We start from the raw sequence: 1,593 nt of genomic DNA on the forward strand, positions 1-1,593 counted from the left end.
AAACATCATTACATAAAAGGGTATGGTCTTTTTTTTTTTTAGTTTTATTCATTTCAAACAGGCCGGATCCGGCCCGCGGGCTGTAGTTTGCCCACGGCTGCAGTATCCTCTCTGAAATTGATTACTGCACTGGGGTCCTGGAACTGTGTCATTAGGCTCCAGGGCACAATTAAGTGGTTGCTAACTGCTGACTGCCTTAACCCCCTGAGAGGTGGAGCATGACCTCTACCTGGTAAAGGGAGGGGTTTGGAGTCCGGTACTTTGTTTCCTGTTCCCTCCAGACTCCTGACCCCAGCCCAGGCTCTGCAGAGGCACTGCAGTGCGGCTGCAGCATCCAATGAGCTCTGGTTGCTGCCAAATGCGAGATGCAGACAAAGTGTCTCAGCTCATTGCCCTGCAATGGGCCTAGAAGGGAGCCAGAGGCTGCTGCCAAGAGCCAGGATGGGTGAGAGAGGAAGAAAGGAGGGGGCCCATCAAGGAGGGTAGACTGGAAATGCCCTCAAAGGTGCCTCGTAATGGGACTCTACTTAAGGCCTGCAAGGGGATAGAAAGCAGGCGGCTGGCTTCTTGGCTAATGGCTTTTGCATCCACCCCCTCAGTCATGCCCAGTTACATAAGCAGCAGCTAGGTCTGGGGATGGGAATGACACAGTGATGCCACTCACCATGGCCTGCTCAATCTTGTTGTCTAAGGCCACCACGCTGGCTCCAGAGGCACTGTCAAGACAAAAAGCAAAGCAGCCGTGTTAACCACCTCACTTCCACTCTGAGTACCTGGTAGCTGTGGCCAAAGTCCTCCATCTGCCCCAGCTCTTCTGTCCCGCCTCCCTGGCCCGGATTTCCAGGCACTTTGTCCCCAGGTCCCGTCTTGACCACTGCAGGAAGCTGCACCTCCCCACCCAGGCCGGCTCCCCGCCGCCACCGCCCAGAACTGGCGTGTAGCGGTGCTCAGTCCCGGGGCGCGTGGACCAGCATGGCCTGTTCGCTAGCCTGGGAGCGGGCAAACAATGGGGCTTGCGACCCCGGGAGTTCCCCGCCAGAGGCCCTTTTCGGCTCTGGCCCAGAAGGTCCCAAGTAAACCTACCGAGCTCCGAAGCTAGCTGGGAATTCCTTCTGGGCTTGGAAGCTTCCGGCCTGCTCCCCAGCGGCACCCAGCGCACAGCCAGACCCCCGCCCAACCCTGCCCGCCGCCCCTCTGCCTCTGGCTGCCTCAAGGGCAGGGAGCTGGCTCTGCCTCTGGCTGCCTCAGCCTCGGGCTGCAGCAGCTGTTCTCACGGCGCAGGGGCCGCAGGGACGCTCCAAAGGCGGATCCCGGCGCTGCAGTGACAACCCCCCTCCGCGTACCCTACCCCCTCCCCTTCCCAGGATGCTGCACCGCGGGGAACCAGGACCAGAGGCGCGCCGCTAGCTCAGAGGTCCCGCTCTCAGCTTAGGTTCCGCCTGTGCCCGCTAGGGAGCTTTGGCCAGTAGTTTACCTGTTATCCAGCTTAACGGAAACCACATCTCCTCCAAGCAGGGAAGAGAAGAAGGAGATGTTGAAATTGTGCAGCTGGTAGACAGCCACCTCCATGGGGGTCTGATACATTTCGGTGTT

The 1,593-nt window shown here is 59.2% G+C and overlaps 1 protein-coding gene across 2 annotated transcripts in view; it reads right to left on the minus strand.

The window, feature by feature from the left end:
* Window positions 1–1,587, minus strand: part of TSC22D3 (TSC22 domain family member 3) — a 4,429-nt gene extending 2,842 nt beyond the window's left edge. The window contains exons 1-3 of one of the 2 annotated variants that reach the window (XM_006769421.2): window positions 1,244–1,273; window positions 1,084–1,208; window positions 665–716 (exon numbers count right to left, since the gene is read on the minus strand). In XM_006769421.2, coding sequence (XP_006769484.1) covers window positions 665–667 — 3 coding nt within the window. In that variant the 5' untranslated portion in view covers window positions 668–716; window positions 1,084–1,208; window positions 1,244–1,273. Of the gene's footprint in view, window positions 1–664; window positions 717–1,083; window positions 1,209–1,243; window positions 1,274–1,474 lie in introns of those variants that run through there. The other variant, XM_006769420.2, reaches the window with a different exon arrangement.
* Window positions 1,588–1,593: the final 6 nt, after the last annotated feature.

The sequence above is a fragment of the Myotis davidii genome, unplaced genomic scaffold (assembly GCF_000327345.1).
Source record: "Myotis davidii unplaced genomic scaffold, ASM32734v1 scaffold563, whole genome shotgun sequence".
NCBI classification, from domain to species: domain Eukaryota; kingdom Metazoa; phylum Chordata; class Mammalia; order Chiroptera; family Vespertilionidae; genus Myotis; species Myotis davidii.